We start from the raw sequence: 15,211 nt of genomic DNA, 5'->3' as shown, positions 1-15,211 counted from the left end.
AGACAATGCTTACATGAACCGTGCAACAGCTTGGGATTACTTGTAAATTTTGTTCCTACCTAAGAAAAAATTGTTAATATGAGAAAACTGGTGGATGCCAGTTCTCTTAAATCACTTGTCGGAGCGATTTAAGAACAAACTTGTTCGTATGAGTGGCTCTGGCATGAGGCCCAATGTTCCAAGTCCAAGAGTAAAAATGTAACGATTTGCACAGAAAATATGACAGCAGAGAAAACAGCAGTATATTTATTGAAGTTTTGGCAGCAATATAGATAATGTATGAGAATCCATCTTTTCTGTGAGTTCATTCTCGTATTATACGAAGCATTTCTTTCCCTCATTTATTTCCCTTTGTCACCAAGCTGTTTGCGATCCTCTTGAGATCAAAATTCCAGCAGAAGGCTGCGACAGTCACACCGTGTTCTCTGTTTTGATCAGCTCCATTATTAAGTGTATCGTTTTTTCATCTGGGGGTCGGGGGAAAAACAAACAAGATGTTATGAACCAATGCATAAGGTATGGCTAAGTTGCCATGTATCTCTGGGGGATAAAACTTGACCATTTGAATCAGGTCATAGGGCCATTTTCGACATTATGACATTTACAGCACACGACTTGGGGAGGAGGGAGGCAACACAGCATCTAAATACACATGTAATGCCAAAATTTAACATGAGAGTAGGAATCCTTTGGTTTCCAAGCCTTTTGTCTATCACAGCCCAAGCTCTGCCTGTTTAAAAATGTACTACAGTATGTATATTTAAAACAGATGATTCATTGCCCTCTTTTAATCACTTCTTCTTTAAAAGATCTAGCAATTAATTCAAGCACATTACCTTCCAGGTTCATCTTGGGGTTCTCCAGTTTTTTCTCCAGGAGAGAATCGATGAGCTTTCTGAGCTGTTTGAAGATCACCCCTATTCTCACAGGAGCCTGTGCAGTACATAAAGCATTAGGGAAAGGGGAATGAATGGCCAGTTTAGGCTGAGTTATCTGCTGTGATCTGAATTACAAATGTAACATTCAGGCATTCAGCAGATGCTCTCATCCAGAGTAACAGTATGACCAGTCATTATTGTTTGAGATGTTTGGCCAGCTGGTGGCGCTAGAGGAAAGGCAACAGAGTCACCAATGAATGTGTGCTCAAAATTTCATGGGAATTCAGCCATTGCCTTGAAATTTATATCAATTACACACTGAAAGTTTGGCCTAATGTTGTCACTAGAAGAAAGGCCATAGGGTCACCACAAAAAAAAAAAAATGTGCACAGTAATCTGTCCTTTATTTTTAATGTCCGTCATAGACTGACATTAGTTATTATAGATATTACATAACATTACATAGGTAACCATGGTGGGGCATCAACCAGTATATTCGGTTCGATTTGGCTTCAGTTTTAACCTTTTAGATTACACCAAAACCTTTATCTAACAACTTTCCAATTTCTCTGAAATGGCACATGGAACTACAGAAAAAAGCTCTTTCGTGCTCATCTTCGACCTAGTCCATTCATGTCAGTCATCTACGCTATCTTTCCGTTTGTCAGAAAATTAGAACGCTAGCTACGTTAAGACTCCACATCTGGAGTGGCCCTTTAAAAAGCTACCAAACCTTTAGTCAACATGAGCTGGAGATAAAGACTGCTAACTGTCAGAGATAATGGAAGTGGGCACAACTCCCTGCTCAGGCTCTTCCCAAGTCATTCCCAGTCAAATCTAATCAGCCTGCTGCACAGACAAAGAAAATCATTAACTTATACGTGATGGAATACACTCCCATGGGATTAACGGCAAGATGGGCTACACCTGATATGAAAACAAGAACAGTCGTCAGGGACTACTTTGATAGATCCCCTAATTCGTGTTTTTTTATACAATATGTAATTTATACATCATGTATACATTTAGCATGGTAATGTTAAAGGCGCTCTCTAAACAGTCAAGAGGAAATGGGTCTACCAAATGGGTCAACCAGTTTTGTTCATTAATGACCTCCTGACCTGGAAAAAAATCCAGCCATCCAGGGAGATGAGTCTCTCTCGATGCTGCACGTCAATGTCTCCCCCAAACAGCAGCATGGGGAAGGGGGAGATCAGCGTAGTGTCCCGCAGGTAGACCTTAGAGTACTTCACCTGTAATCACAACAGACTCACTGTCTTCCAAGTGTTAAACCATTTTCATGATTCATTAGGATATATATTTAGATAGTATAGTAAATAGTGTATGTGCTCAATGGGGCTCTGTGAAATATAAAAAAATAGAAGAGCCACATTTACAATGAAAGAGAACTGTTTGATATTTTAGATAGATTGTAGACGCTAAACAAACTAAACACACCTTTCGGACAGTCCTAAAGGTTTATTATGCAGGTGCATGTGCAATACATTTGTCAGGACATCTTCAGGTGCAGCCTCATTCATGAGAACTATGACAAATACACTGTCAAAAAGCATAGAAAACCCTCAAAATGTACCGTCAAGTACATCTAAGCTAGGAGATGCCACTGAGCTGACGATTACACCACGAACCACTGATTAAAAAGTAAAATAAATAAATGAAAAAATGCCAACAAAGTAATACAAGCAGCAAAAACACTAACAAGCAACTGCAAAGCCTGAGGAGGCTCACCTTCTCCTGGAAGAGCAGCCAGCCGTGGGTCTGCAGGGTGCGGTTGACCGAGGAGGGGTGCACCTCTGCCTTCCCTTGGGCCGTCTCCACGGTGCAGACGGCTCGCTCCAGGACATCCACAGAGGCGGTGTACTGGATCCGGCCCACGCTGTCGTAAAGCCCGGCCGTCAGCACCGTGTTCAGGCTGGCGATCTCCTGGGCCGACAGGGGGCCAGCGGGCCTCTGGTCGGACCGGTCCCGACCGCGCTGGTCCCGTCTGGACTTCGGGGAGATGAAGCCGGCCTGCTCCATCATTCGCATTAGCTCCTGTTTCACGTCCTGACGGCGACAAGCACAGCACACGCCATCGTCACGTCTAAACAGGCCTTCCGGCGTGCGCACCTCATCAGTGTTACTGAGACGTCTCAAAGGAAATACCTGGATGGTTAAAAGGGCAGTGCGATTAAGGAAGTGCTTCCTGCAGTAGGCCATCTCAGCACGAGTGCCCTCACTACGAATGTTCTTCCACCTGAAAACAGAAGGAGGCTAATCCAATTAGCAGCATTGTATGTAGCTAATGACATCAATGAACATCGGAGTTGTGGTCTTTGAATTATGAAAAAGAATGTTTTAGACATAGACCGAGCTATGCTTACCCCAGGTATGCATTATAAATGGTGAGGTGGTCCGAATTGGCCACTGCAAAAGCTGCTTTGGCCAGATTGGCTTCCTCTTTCCTGTTCATTGGTGTAGCAAACGGAGACTTCTCAGAGATGGCAGCAGCTATAGTGGCCTGTGACACAAATCAGCCCAGTAATTCATTCATCAATTAAATCATGCATATTTCTGCACAAATCTTACAGATGGAATCACGTCCTCATCTTAAGCTGCCAATTTATGCATTGCAACTATAAAAGGCAAAACTGTGCACTGGGATTGGTTCTTGCGATTACTGCAAACAAAAGTTGCACTGAAAAAGCTATTTTTGAAGGTGGCAAATGACGAAGTTCCTCATCCAGTTATAAATAACAACAACAAAAAAAAGATATCTGAACGGCTTAAGGGTCAGGGTCAGTGCTTACGATGGGCTCCAGGCAGCCGAAGATGGCGGCGAAGACCAGCATCTTGCCGATCTTGACGTTGACGGGCAGGGCGGCGAGGTGTTGCCCCAGGGGGGTGAGTGTGGGCCCGTCCTGCTGGCAGGCCCCGATTCGACGCAGCAGACTCACAGCGTTGCTCACAGACTGGGGCAGGGGGGCGTCCAGTGCCCGGGACAGGAAGTCTTCAGGGGAGCCGTATTCACACTTCTGCACGGCCACACAGAGGGAGCTCAGCACTGACTCTCTGTCCCCTCATACACTGTATTACAGTGGGCTCAATCTTACTGCTTCAGAAGGTTAAACATGTGTCTAAAGTGTAGCGGCACCGAAAAGCTCTTGAAAGTAAAAAAAGGAAATTAGTTTTCTTCTTTCCAACACCTCTGACTTGGTGAGAGACAAATACGTGCAACTGAACACATTCACACATCAATTAGATAGTGGCAGTGAAATTAGACACTACCACTTTATCTAAACACCCGGCCTTTATGTTGCTCTTTGTATAGTTCATTTCATAAAACAATGTTTAAAAAAATAAAATAATAATAATAATAATAATAATGCAAGAATCACAACAGCAAATTTACCATGATGTGGAGACAGAGTTCCTCCAAAGGCACTCGAAGTATCTCTGGCACAGAGTAATCCATAAAGCCTTGAAATCTGTAACAGTAGAATGTATACACTAAAACAAAAAGTCTTCAATGAACATTAATAAAAGTATTATCTCACATTTTATACAGGTACACATTTTAATGCAGATATTTAATCAGCAAATCATGCTCGAAGGAATTAAATGTATAAAACGTGGTCAAGAGGTTCAGCTGTTGTTCAGAAGATAAAGATATTTGTTCCAGCAGATGCAATGTTTCTGTGCCATCTGCTGGCTGACTGTGGCATAACAGGCAGGGCAAAGGGCTCAGAGACTAAGGCCATGTCTGAAACTGCTTACTTGCCTGTTATTGGGTAGATTCGTACACTGGCGGAAAAAGTTTTTAAGTAGGCGAAGTTCTCTAAAGTGTACTTAATCCCCGTATGACATACATATTTCCATGGTTTTGCTGAGTGTGACCATGAACTGAGTGTGATTTAAGACATGTAACTGCTGTGTTGTACCGTCTACCGAACTGCATTTGGGAGCACATCACATACTAAAATATGTAGGTAGTATATTTAGTAGCCAGTTTTTTGAGGACACAGTCAGACATGGACTAAGTGCCCAAAAAAGTGTCCATGATGAGACACCAACCTAAACTTGCTGAAGAGACGAAAGCAGAATCCTTCTTGGACCCGTCCTGCTCGACCCTGCCTCTGAAGGGCGCTGGCCTTACTGATGAACGTCTCCACCAGGGAGCTCATCTGACTGCTCTCGTGATACCTGTGGACCAGGCAGAGTAACACAGCACAGGGGAAACCGTCAGAACATCCAGCAACAGCACAGCAGCCCATACACACCATGGCTGCACACCACTGACATTTCATTCTATTCCACACACGGGCGTGTAGGAAAGACATTCATTTGCCTCCTGTGGGAGCACATTTAATGTAAAGGTCAAGATAACAATTATCTTACGGTGTTATGTTACTGTACCTGTTCTCTTTTGTTTTTCCTGTGTCAATGACAAAAACAACATCTGGTATTGTAACTCCAGTCTCTGCAATGTTTGTGGATAACACGATCTGGAATAAATACTGGATCATTACAACTTGCACAAAACACAAGCTGAAAGAATCACACATTATAACATGATTATCAAATTAAATTACATTACATTCCATTAATGGCATTTGGCAGATGCTTTTATCCAGAGTGACGTACAGTTTATTTAGACTAAGCAGGAGACAATCCTCCCCTGGAGCAATGCAGGGTTAAGGGCCTTGCTCAAGGGCCCAACATACAAATCTTATAGTGGCTACACCGGGGATTGAACCACCGACCTTGGGGGTCCCAGGTATGTACCTTAACCACTACGCTACATATAATATATATAATATAATATGTATAAATAATAATAATATATATAAATTCAAATTTTGCAACAGGCAGAGAAGAAAACAAAAGAATTGATGTGATCCTAACAGCAGTACCTTCCTTTTGCCAGCAGGAGGCACTGTGAATGCAGCAGCCTGGTCCTGAGAGGACAGTGTAGAGTGCAGTGCAACCAACATGTACCTGCAAAGAACGAAAGTTCACCCGTGCTTTTACTGCTCAAACACAAATCATCTCCCGGCTGATCCAATGAAAATCCCTCCCAGCTGATCCAATGAAAAGACCAAAGCACACATTCTACAGAAAGTCACAATTCACCTCTCTTTGGCCCGGAACCTTCTGTCTGTGGACAGGAGATCGTAGAGCTGCTGGATGTGTGCAAGACCAGGCAGGAACACCAAAGCAGCACCACGGATATCTGCAAACTGTGGGGATTTATCTATGAGCAGAAACAACACCGTGTTAATGTGCATATGGGGGCAGAATGTACTCCCCTAACAAACAATGTAAGTAACCCAACTCTTTCTTCAGAAGTTATACCAATATATTTTATTACAATCATTTTTAGTTACTGGACAAATTAAATCCAGGGGTTTCTGGAGGGCCCAGTGATGGACCGTTCAGGGTGTATTCCTACCCCTTGCCCACTGCATGCTGGGATAGGCTGCCTCACCCCCCACCTGACCCTAACCAGGAATACCCCGTTATGAAAATGCATAGATAGATGGTTTTGGGAGCCTTGTGGAAGTTTACCCAAGTAATCCAAGAGGTCCAGGATGAGGTCCATGTTGATTTTGTTGGGGTTCATGTACTGAAGTGCGTGTCGAGTACGGCTGCTGTAATGGTCCAGGTCAGGACCCCCGTCCCAGCCGGCCCCAGGGTCTCTGGGCACAAAATCCTAGAAGCAGGGGGGAGGGGTGGAGGGGATGTTATAACGAGACCTTACTGCAGCATCTGCGTTAAGCAAGCCGCGTAGCCGCGCAGCTAAAGGAGGAGCGCGTCTGACCTGATGCACCCGGGTCTTCCCTCCTTTCATCGTGACGCTCACGTTCACTTCCTCCTCCTCCTCCAAAAACTTCTGGCTGTAGTCGGAGTCCAGCTCCAACACATAGCCCGTCTCCTCCACGATATCTTCCAGATGGAAAACCTAACGGCACGAGAGCAGTCAGGAGGCGAGGTCACAGACAGGCCCACTCTGTGTTTTTGCTCACAGAGGTAAAAGGTGCCGTGATTGGACCACTGCCCGCATGGGGGGGGTGTGGCTGGACAGTGGACCGCCGTACGGACTGTGCCACACCCCACAACCCGGCAGCCCTACCCGTTCAGCAATTCATCATGAATCTCATAATAGTTTATTTCACATTTCAGTTAATGTATTTAGGTGGCTATGTCACGAATAATCACTCGGAAAAAAAAGTCACATACTGTCAAAAGTTAATTGCTGTCAAAAATGTACATTTTTTTTAAAAGGGCAATATTAATATTATAAGGAAGATTGAATCTTGAACCTTGAATCTCTCGCACTTGCAATAGTTTCTACTGCTTTAGAGTGCGGACCTGCATTCACATTTTCCTTTCAGTATCGCACTTAGGCAAGACAGTATGTTTATTACTCCAATATATTTAATGTTGATGCTTAGTTCCTACTTAAACAGGTCATTAATGAATCCATGCTGCTGTTCACCTAGCCTTATTGTACCCAATATATTGTGAGTCGCTCTGGAAAAGATGGGTCGGCGATGCTCACCTCCACGGGGAAGGTCCTGCCCGGGATCGTGACCACAGGACAGCGGTTGAAGTAGGCTGCAAACTTGTCACAGTCCACTGTGGCACTCATGAGCACCAGGTGCAGGTCAGAGCGCTTCTGAACGATGTCCCTCAGGATGGTCAGGAGGAAGTCAGACTGGACGCTCCGCTCGTGAACCTGAATCACAACCGACATGAACCCGAATCACAACCAACATGAACCCGAATCACAACCGACATGAACCTGAATCACAACCAACATGAACCTGAATAACAACTGACATGAACCTGAATAACAACTGACATGAACCTGAATCACAACCGACATGAACCTGAATCACAACCAACATGAACCTGAATAACAACCGACATGAACCTGAATCACAATCGACATGAACCTGAATAACAACTGACATGAACCTGAATCACAATCGACATGAACCTGAATAACAACTGACATGAACCTGAATCACAATCGACATGAACCTGAATAACAACCGACATGAACCCGAATCACAGAGCAATGTTCTTTAAATGCCAACATAATTCAATGCAAAAGCATCACATCTACAGACACCATTGTTTTACATAAAGAATACAGAAAAAACTTCAGTGCAGAATTACAAAAACTTAAAATCAACTACTAAAATATCCTAGATATTCCATGGCATGTTGCTGCAATTAGGGATATTCAACCATCAATACAAAAACCCAATTATCATTGGTAAACGGGCTGAAAAATGGGAAAAGCGCGATGAATGGGTTATTTTTGAAAGGGCCGGCAGTCTTTCCACACCTCATCCACGATGATGTGAGTTAAGTTGCTCAGCAGGCTGTCCTGCTGCAGTTTCCTGAGCAGGACTCCAGTAGTGCAGTACAGCAGACGGGTCGAGTCCCCCGACCGCGTTTCCATACGGATCTGGTACCCGCACAGCGATGTCTGCAGGCAGAACGTCCAGTTATTTCACCTTTAAATATACATACGAACTGAACTACTATAACATTGTTCTTTACCGTGCCGTCCACGGTCTTTTAGCATGTGTTTTGATTTCATTTTACATAGCCATTTACAGTTACATAGCCATCTGTTTGGTTCATTTTTCACTTTTAGTAATTCTGCAAATAATCTTGAGTTTAAGTGCTATATGTGAAGGTATAGAGCATAATTCTAATTTATCGTTAACCCTTAGAAGAGCAGGTTATTTGCACGTTATCTGCTTCCAGTTACCAGTTGTGAATGTTAAGAACATTCTAATCCCATATTTATAACCTCCCACGAAAGGGGCCGTGTGCTCCAGACTGCTCACCTTGGCCCCCGGCCCTTCCTCACAGCCCAGCTCCTGGGACACCCTGGTGGCCAGGCTCATGGCGGAGATCCTGCGGGGCTGGGTCACCACCACGCTGCAGGGCTGGGCCCGGGGCTCCCCGGCCAGCAGGTCCTCCAGGATGAACTGAGGGATCTGGGTGCTCTTTCCGCTGCCCGTCTCCCCGGCGACCACCACCACGCGGTGCCTCTTGACCGCCTCCAGGACGCGGTGGCGGTGCTGGAAGACGGGCAGCTGCTGCCGCTCCTGCAGGAGGCGCTGGGCTAGCGGGGAGCCGCGCAGCTTCAGCAGGAGGCTGCGGGAGGCCTCCCAGCCCCCGCCCGCCGGAGCCGCCTCCGGCCCCGGGCCCTCGTCCTCCTGCGAGAGGAGGTTCTCCCAGGAGTCCTCGGGCTCGTCCCCGGCCTGCGGGCCCTCCTGGGGCCCGTCCTGCGGCCCGCGGGGCTGCTGCTGCTTGAGCCGGCTCAGCAGCCGGGCGATGAACTGGTCTCTGGGCTTGTTGATCTCCGTGCGCGTCTGCTCCTCCTCCTGCTGCTCGCCGTCACGCCACTCCAGCCACACCTCCCGATACGTGGAAGGAAGGAGCTGGTGCACCGACTGGGAGGTAGGGAGAGAGAGAGAGAGTGAGAGAGAGAGAGACAGCATAGAGCAGAGCATGATGGGAGAGAGAGCGTGGAGCAGAGCATGATGGGAGGGAGAGAGAGAGAGAGAGAGAGAGAGACAGCGTGGAGCAGAGCATGATGGGAGAGAGAGAGGGAGAGAGAGAGAGAGAGAATGGAGCAGAGCATGATGGGAGAGGGAGAGAGAGAGAGAGCGTGGAGCAGAGCAAGATGGGAGAGAGAGAGAGAGAGAGAGAGAATGGAGCAGAGCATGATGGGAGAGGGAGAGAGAGAGAGACAGCATGGAGCAGAGCATGATGGGAGAGAAAGAGAGAGAGAGAGAGAGAGAGAGAGAGAGAGAGAGAGAGAGAGAGAGAGAGCATGGAGCAGAGCATGATGGGAGAGAGAGCGTGGAGCAGAGCATGATGGGAGAGAGAGAGAGACAGAGAGAGAGAGAGAGAAAATGGAGCAGAGCATGATGGGAGAGGGAGAGAGAGAGACAGCATGGAGCAGAGCATGATGGGAGAGAAAGAAAAAGAGAGAGAGAGAGAGAGCATGGAGCAGAGCATGATGGGAGAGAGAGACAGCGTGGAGCAGAGCATGATGGGAAAGAGAGAGAGAGAGAGAGAGCATGATGGGAGAGAGAAAGGGGAGATAATGACAGAGGGAGAGAGTGGGGAGATAGAGGAGATAATGAGGGTGAGCCAGGGTGGGACAGCATAAAGCAGAGCATGATGGGAAAAAGAGAGGGAAGTGAATGGGGGGATAATGACAGAGAGCGAAGAAAGAAAACATCACAGAGAGGTAGAGAAATGAGGGAGAAAAACATAGAGGGAGAGAGCGGGGGAGAGAAAGCAGAGCAAGGAAGATAATGAAAGGAGAGAAAAAATGATAATGAGGTAGAGCAAGAGAAAAAATGAGAAAGACAGGATGTAAGGGGAAGATAGAGATTGCGAGACAGAGGAAGTAAGAGAGTGATGGAGGGAAGGGTAGAGCGTGAAAAAGAAAATGGCAGTTATGTTGAAACCAAGTTAAGTTTTCAGTGCACTGTGCATCCTTATGCTTTCTGTGGCAAATGGGAGTGCATGTGCCCTACCTGTCCCTTAACCAGGTTGTAGAGGGCCAGAGTAGCTCCCAGGTGCTGGGCCTGCATACTGTCTTCAGTGAGGATGGTGGGGCAGACCTCCAATACATTCTCAACTCTTTGAACACGTACTCTAGGGAAGACCAACGTGTATTCATCCACAGTTGAGTGTAAACTTTCTAAAAACCACGTACAAGCTACAACATATAAATTACACTTTCAGTTTAACAGGATAAGTCATTACCAAAATATCACAAGACCTCATTATGATTCCAATATGCAGACAAACACAAGTACAAACCTGCATTTCCAGTATTTGCCCGCAGGAACTTTCTGGAAAGATGGTGGTGGGCTTTTGGGGAGGTTTTTCCTGCACCAGTCGATAAGAAACTGCTTGGGGGACTTGCCTGTCCAGCTGCGGGATGTATAGTCAAAGTTTCGGATGTCTTTTGGCTCATTCTTCTTCACAGCTAGAATTGCAAAATGCAAATGTAACATTAGCACCTTTTATCAACATGTACAGTCATTCAAAATGGAAAGCTGTGATTAAAAGGCCAAATTGTGGCCTGTCTTAACTTAGCGTGCCTTACTCTTTTCTGCTGGGGGTGTTTCTGATTTTTCAAAAAGACTAAAGTTAAGTTCCTCTTTTCCCTCCAGAACAGGAGCGGGTTTCTTCTCTTCTTTGGGAGCTTCAGTTACTTTTATTGCTGGATTAAACATGGGATGCGATTCCAAAGGCTTCATTTCTGAAATATGAGTAAAGCAACATTCATATTAATATGCCGGTTGTGATGCACTCCATTATTTAACTCGGAAGCTGCAAACTATGAACCAGGCTGATAGGGGCCAGTTTGATTCCCTGTTTACACCTGGCCATTTCATGTGACTGTATCCAGATATCATTTAACCACACTGTATTGACACATGGTAGTCAGATGCGTCTCCGGTAAGCCCGATTGAATTTCTATTTTGTCCCTCCGTGCCTGGGTGAAAGCTCCTACATAAAGCCTGATTTTGGAGATTGTCATAATATCATAATTACAATTCTTTGGTCATGGTTGTTAGTTATTATTCATTATTATCATACCTTTCATTTTGTAATTATATAAATTCTGTTCAGATTACAAAAGTGAAGACCCTGCACAAAACTCTTATATAAAAGGACTTCACAAAAATATTACATCTAAAAGCACTGTGTGTGTACTGAGGCAGTGCTCCATGGAGTCAGTGTCTCTGGCAGACCTTGCTGGATGACTCGGATTCTGTCTTGTGCGGTCCTTTGGCCGGCTTTGTCTTTCTTTGCTTTTGCTGAGACGGCCATTTCTCTCGCGTCATACAGCTGAGCTGTGAGGACCAGGTATCTATCATTCTGCACAAGACAACAGAAGAAATCTCAATTCACCCACATTACCATGGCAACAATGTCATTCTCAAACAATATCACTTCTTCCAAAAAAAAAGTTACCAGACTTCATAACGAACCCAGATCAATATTTGACATGTAGTTGTGTACATTTACATCATGTACACAACCATTAAAAGAAACCTGTTTTTTATATAAATTTAAAAAATGTATATAACATTCACATTGACATTGGTGTTCAGAACAGAAAAAAAAAATTCTACATTCTTTATCAGGTCATGATACTGACTCACTCAATTGAGAGGACTGTAAGAGGGTTTTAGATATTAACTTACAGGGTCAAACTTCTCCTCCAGCTCTGGGTTTCGTGGCTTCCCATGGTCCTCCTCTTCCTCACTTTCATCTTCACTGGACTGTTCAGCATATCTCAGGATCCAGTCCTTCATGCTTGCTGCTTCATCCTCGACAGGAGCCTTCTACCAGAGACAACCAACAATCCACTCAAACCCAGGACAGATATTCATTAATTTAAATTACATTAATGGCATTTGGCAGACACTCTCATCCAACGTACAGTTGATTAGACTATGCAGGAGACAATCCTCCCCTGGAGCAATGCAGGGTTAAGGGCCTTGCTCAAGGGCCCAACGGCTGCGCGGATATTATTGTGGCTACACCGGGGATCGAACCACCAACCTTGCGGGTAACCACTACGGTACTGGCCGTATTCCAGGGGTTGCTTGTGTTGATCTATCCCCTCCCATATAACTGATAGAATGCAATTAATCTTCAATGCGCCATAATGGTTTATCTGCAGAGCTAGAAGTATTTACCTGATGTACAATTCACATGTTTTTTCAATTCAGGCTAGCAACACAGTACATGAATGCTATAGAGTCAGAGGCAGAGTGCAGTCACAAATCCCAGAGGAGAAGTGACTCACGCAAAATTAAGTAGGGGTAGTGGTAGAGAAGCAGGGCCATAGATAGTAAATGAAATATACCTTTGCATATTCTCTGTCTGACTCTGTGGGGACCTCTGCTCTAGGCTGCTGTTGTTTCCTCTCTGTTGGGTCCTGGAATTTTGGCTTGGTCTTATGGTTCTCCTCGTGCATCTTTTGACTGAAACCCTCAGGTAGCTCCTCTGTTCAAATGGCAATTGAACATATGGCAGCAATCATACCAAAGTAGAAGGCTTATTTTTAGTATAACACTGCTACTCTAGTGGTCAGGGGACTAGACGTGAGAGGGAAAAACAAACTGAGACTGAGAACACACAAAAGTTAACATGAATAACAAGCTCTATATTCAGATACAGTGCACGACAAAGAAAGAGGGATTTCTATAACTGGTGTAAACTTAAATGAATAAAATAAAAAAGTAAAATAAATGAAGCAATTACCATCCTTAAGGTTTAGGCAAAGCCAGTCAAGGGCAGAGTGCAGATCTCCCCCATAGAGCACACTGGATTTCATGGCTTCCTCTATGTGCTCTGTCTTAAAGCGAAGTTTCTGCAGAGCTGTGTATAAGTCCTGTAGAGAGAAAGCATGATCACCAGCAGTCCATCCTCCCTTACTCTGACTGCAGAATATCAGCATGCTAATGACAAAACCAGAATACATACATTCATACATACATACATTCATACATTCATACATTTCTGCAGAAGCTGACCCACCCACCAGAAGCTTTTTGGTTGTGAGCCTCCCTGATACTGGTCCTTTATCACCATTTTCTTGTCTATATTCATTTATCAGCTTGATTATTTTTTTCTCCAAGTCCGCTTGAATGACAACCTTTAAAAACAGAAGAAAGCATTGGCATGGGCATGGGCATGGGCATTAAAACTCAATGGTCAACGTGCTCTTGATTAAATAAAGACTTCGCAATTAAAGAATATCCTCCTTACTTTGAGAATAGACTTGTCGTGTGTTGGGACTCCCCCTGTATCTACTTGCGGAGTGCTGGTGAAGCTGTATGTCTTCGGCGCTTTGGATCGATAAAAACAAATAAAAAACAAAAATAAATAAAAAACAAGAATATTAAATATAATGACAGCATTATAGAACTATACAGTTCAATCGAAGCATTTCTTGAAGGCATCTATCGATAGTTAAAATAATAACTACAATTAATAACTACATGTATTAACATCACTCAAAAGACACAATGTTCAAAATCCAACAATAACCAAGTTATTTTAACAGCTAGCTAAGTTAGAGATGCAAGTTGAAGAATTAGCTAACATAACTAATTAGTTAGCTATGAAGAGTTTCTTGCGCCAAAATTGTACATTACTGCCATTAATTAACTAATGTTAAGCTACTGAGTGTAAACAGAAAGGTAAATGAGTCGCTACATCAGCACACCTCTGGGTTTGTTATCCTTCGCAGTTGTTTTAACAGAGTTTTGTTTCTGCTGTGGTTTCTTTCCAGTAGCATTGGAGTCTGGCATGTCATTTCCAGTAGTAGCGTTAGCGTTGCATCCTGCAGCCAGTGGCACCGAAGGGGGATTCGCCGACTTTTTCTTTTTCCCACCCATTGCGATCTAGTGATTATTTGGACGTACAATCAGTTCTATGTTCAAATCAGACATCTGCCTGTCACCGTGAAACTGGGTTATGCACGAATCAAGCTATCGGTCTGGCACGTTGGCATCAGCCGGCCTAGTTTCCACTATGCTAGCTAACGTTAGCTGAAGAAGTTGCAAGGTAGCTACCCAGCCTTTCACGTTCAACTAGAAATGAAGACAATTTTCACACACAACTACGTGTTTACGTGCTAACGTTATAGATGTATTTGTATAAGCAATACTAGCCGACTTATAACCACGTAATTATTTACTCGTCCTTCCATCGCAAACTAAAAGCACGTCTTGTTCAGGATGACATACGACTACTAGTAGAATTCACTTTTGTCCTCTCCCGCTTGCCGTAGCGGAAACACGCTTGTTGTTGAAAATTGCATTGTGGGAGTTGTCGGGTTTTTGGTCGCTTGTTTAGTCAGTTACTCTCTGCAACTGTAAACTGTAGTGTGTAATGTGAGCCACTGCATAAATAACAACAACGATGCTTGTATAAACACATGATGAGCGGTATATATCATAAATCCTGTATTGGTCGTGCCAAATGATAGACTGCCGAACACCATGCCTCCTTCCTACTGCACGGCTAAGCTACATCATTCCAGGAGGTGGCGGTGGACTTCATTTTTAGTGCGTAGCTAAGACATTTAATACTCCACCTAAACTGTTCAATAATTTCCTTTAAAACCGTGGCATTTCCCACCATTCTTTAATGTTGTATAAGATCGCTTACTGATTTACGAAGGGATTTGGCTCCTAATACTTCACAATGGATAAATGGCGATCAATTTCCTACAATTTAGTTTTGTTATTTTGTTATTG

At 44.4% G+C, this 15,211-nt stretch overlaps 1 protein-coding gene across 1 annotated transcript; it reads right to left on the bottom strand.

Moving 5' to 3' along the window:
• Window positions 1–232: 232 nt before the first annotated feature.
• dhx29 (DEAH (Asp-Glu-Ala-His) box polypeptide 29) lies at window positions 233–14,731 on the bottom strand. The gene is made up of 27 exons (XM_061263752.1): window positions 14,176–14,731; window positions 13,716–13,795; window positions 13,489–13,602; window positions 13,209–13,338; window positions 12,811–12,950; window positions 12,143–12,283; window positions 11,687–11,813; window positions 11,035–11,190; window positions 10,746–10,914; window positions 10,457–10,577; window positions 8,747–9,358; window positions 8,236–8,379; window positions 7,441–7,617; window positions 6,700–6,840; window positions 6,447–6,591; window positions 6,012–6,132; window positions 5,792–5,876; window positions 5,295–5,383; window positions 4,953–5,081; window positions 4,291–4,366; window positions 3,689–3,913; window positions 3,263–3,399; window positions 3,045–3,135; window positions 2,628–2,945; window positions 2,000–2,131; window positions 837–933; window positions 233–467 (listed from the first exon to the last, which is right to left on the bottom strand). The coding sequence occupies exons 1-27, from the start codon at window positions 14,345–14,347 to the stop codon at window positions 412–414; spliced, it is 4,125 nt and encodes a 1,374-aa protein (XP_061119736.1). The 5' UTR covers window positions 14,348–14,731; the 3' UTR covers window positions 233–411.
• Window positions 14,732–15,211: the final 480 nt, after the last annotated feature.

This window comes from Conger conger, chromosome 12 (assembly GCF_963514075.1).
Source record: "Conger conger chromosome 12, fConCon1.1, whole genome shotgun sequence".
In the NCBI taxonomy this organism is placed as follows: domain Eukaryota; kingdom Metazoa; phylum Chordata; class Actinopteri; order Anguilliformes; family Congridae; genus Conger; species Conger conger.
This window is presented reverse-complemented; position numbering and strand designations above follow the sequence as displayed.